The sequence below is a fragment of the Nannospalax galili genome, unplaced genomic scaffold, assembly GCF_000622305.1.
Source record: "Nannospalax galili isolate Female #2095 unplaced genomic scaffold, S.galili_v1.0 scaffold1723, whole genome shotgun sequence".
NCBI classification, from domain to species: Eukaryota; Metazoa; Chordata; class Mammalia; order Rodentia; family Spalacidae; genus Nannospalax; species Nannospalax galili.
Window position 1 is genome coordinate 187,823 of NW_008349072.1, and position 1,468 is coordinate 189,290.

At 60.3% G+C, this 1,468-nt stretch overlaps 1 protein-coding gene across 1 annotated transcript in view; it reads right to left on the bottom strand.

Annotated features, from left to right (window-relative positions):
* Window positions 1–126, bottom strand: part of Chka (choline kinase alpha) — a 52,397-nt gene extending 52,271 nt beyond the window's left edge. The window contains exon 1 of the mRNA XM_008846329.1: window positions 55–126. Within this exon, the coding sequence (XP_008844551.1) occupies window positions 55–126 (72 nt within the window). The remainder of the gene's footprint in view (window positions 1–54) is intronic.
* Window positions 127–1,468: the final 1,342 nt, after the last annotated feature.

Consider the following 1,468-nt stretch of genomic DNA (forward strand, 5'->3'; position numbering starts at 1 on the left):
GAGCGGCGGTAGGCGGATGACTGCTGAGGAGGGCCCCGGCGCTCGCCCCTTTACAGCGCCGCACGCGGAGCGCCGGGCGTCAGCGCCCGCCCCTGCGCTCGCCGCTGATTGGCTGTCCCGGCGCATCACAACCGCCACCGCCCTCGCCACGCCGCCTTCCCATTGGCTGAGGCCTCCTCCTCAGGCGCTGAGGGCCCCGGGGTGGGGGCGGGGCCTGCGCGAAAGGGGCGGAGCTGGAGCGCGGGGGCGGGGCCTGCCTTCTGCCTGAGAAGGGCGGGGCTTCGACCGTGCAGCCTGGGGTCCCGGGGATCCGGGAAAACTGAAGCTAGGTTGCGGGTGCTTACCGGGCGGCGCCTGTGCGGGCCTGGGCCTCGCCGGACGGGAATGGAGAAGGCTCAGCTGCCCTGACCGACCCGAGGGTAGACTTTGGAAGGGAAGCTTTCCCCGGCCAGCCCCCCCATCCGAAAGCGGCGACTTTAAAGGCCCCGGGGTTGGGGTTGGAGGCGGACTGGCAGAGACACGCAGGAAATTGGTGTCTGGAAGCTGGCTGCTCTTTCCTCGTGACCTTGGAGCGAGTCCTCTCCTGGCGCAGCTTCGTACGTGTGTTTTTATAACATTTCCTAGCTCTGTGCGAGGTGCAGCCACCACCCCCATCCCCCCACCCCCGGTCCAACCCAGAGCCGGAGTCTTTACTATCCCGGGTTCAAAAATCGGAAGGGGAAGAGAGATGGCTGGGTCAAGGTCACACACAAGCCGCCGGCGGGTGCAGGCTAGCGGCCTCAGTTTCCCTGTCCGTGGTGCTGAGAGCTCGGCTGGAGTCCCAGGACGTCGTCCCTACAGGCGGACCTCAGCAACTGCCAGGATCACCGAGCAAAGGTGCTTGCCTCAGAACTGCTGGCTGTGGGGATGCTGTCACCCTCCCCAACACAGACACGCAGCAGGGCACAGCCTCGTGACCATGAGTAATATACCTTTGCCCTGGGCGGGGAAGCGGGGGGCAAGGGCCCCTGCTCCGTGTGCCCACACACTGCCTCTTTCTTTGACCTCGTTGCCTCCTTCCTGGAAGTAAGTGAGGGTGCAGGTAATATAAAACGACAACTCTATGTTGTGGAACATCGGGAAGAGAGGTTTCCCCAGCTGCCAGAGGCTTGATTCCAGAGCCCAGAGCACAAGAAATACCTTCTTTGAAGGATTTTGAAAAATATTTTATTTATATTTTAATACTATATTTTATGCGTGTATTGCCTGCATGTAGGTAACTGCACCCATGTTGTGCAATGCCCACGGAGGTTAGAAGAGGCTGTCGGATCCCCTGGAACGAACTGGAGTTATAGACAGTTGTTAGCTGCCATGCGGGTGCTGGGAATCAAACCCTGGTCTTCTGCAAGAACAACCAGTGTTCTTAACAGCTGAGCCATCTCTCCAGCCCCTTATGTGTATTTTATGTATTGCCTGCATGCGTGTAAGT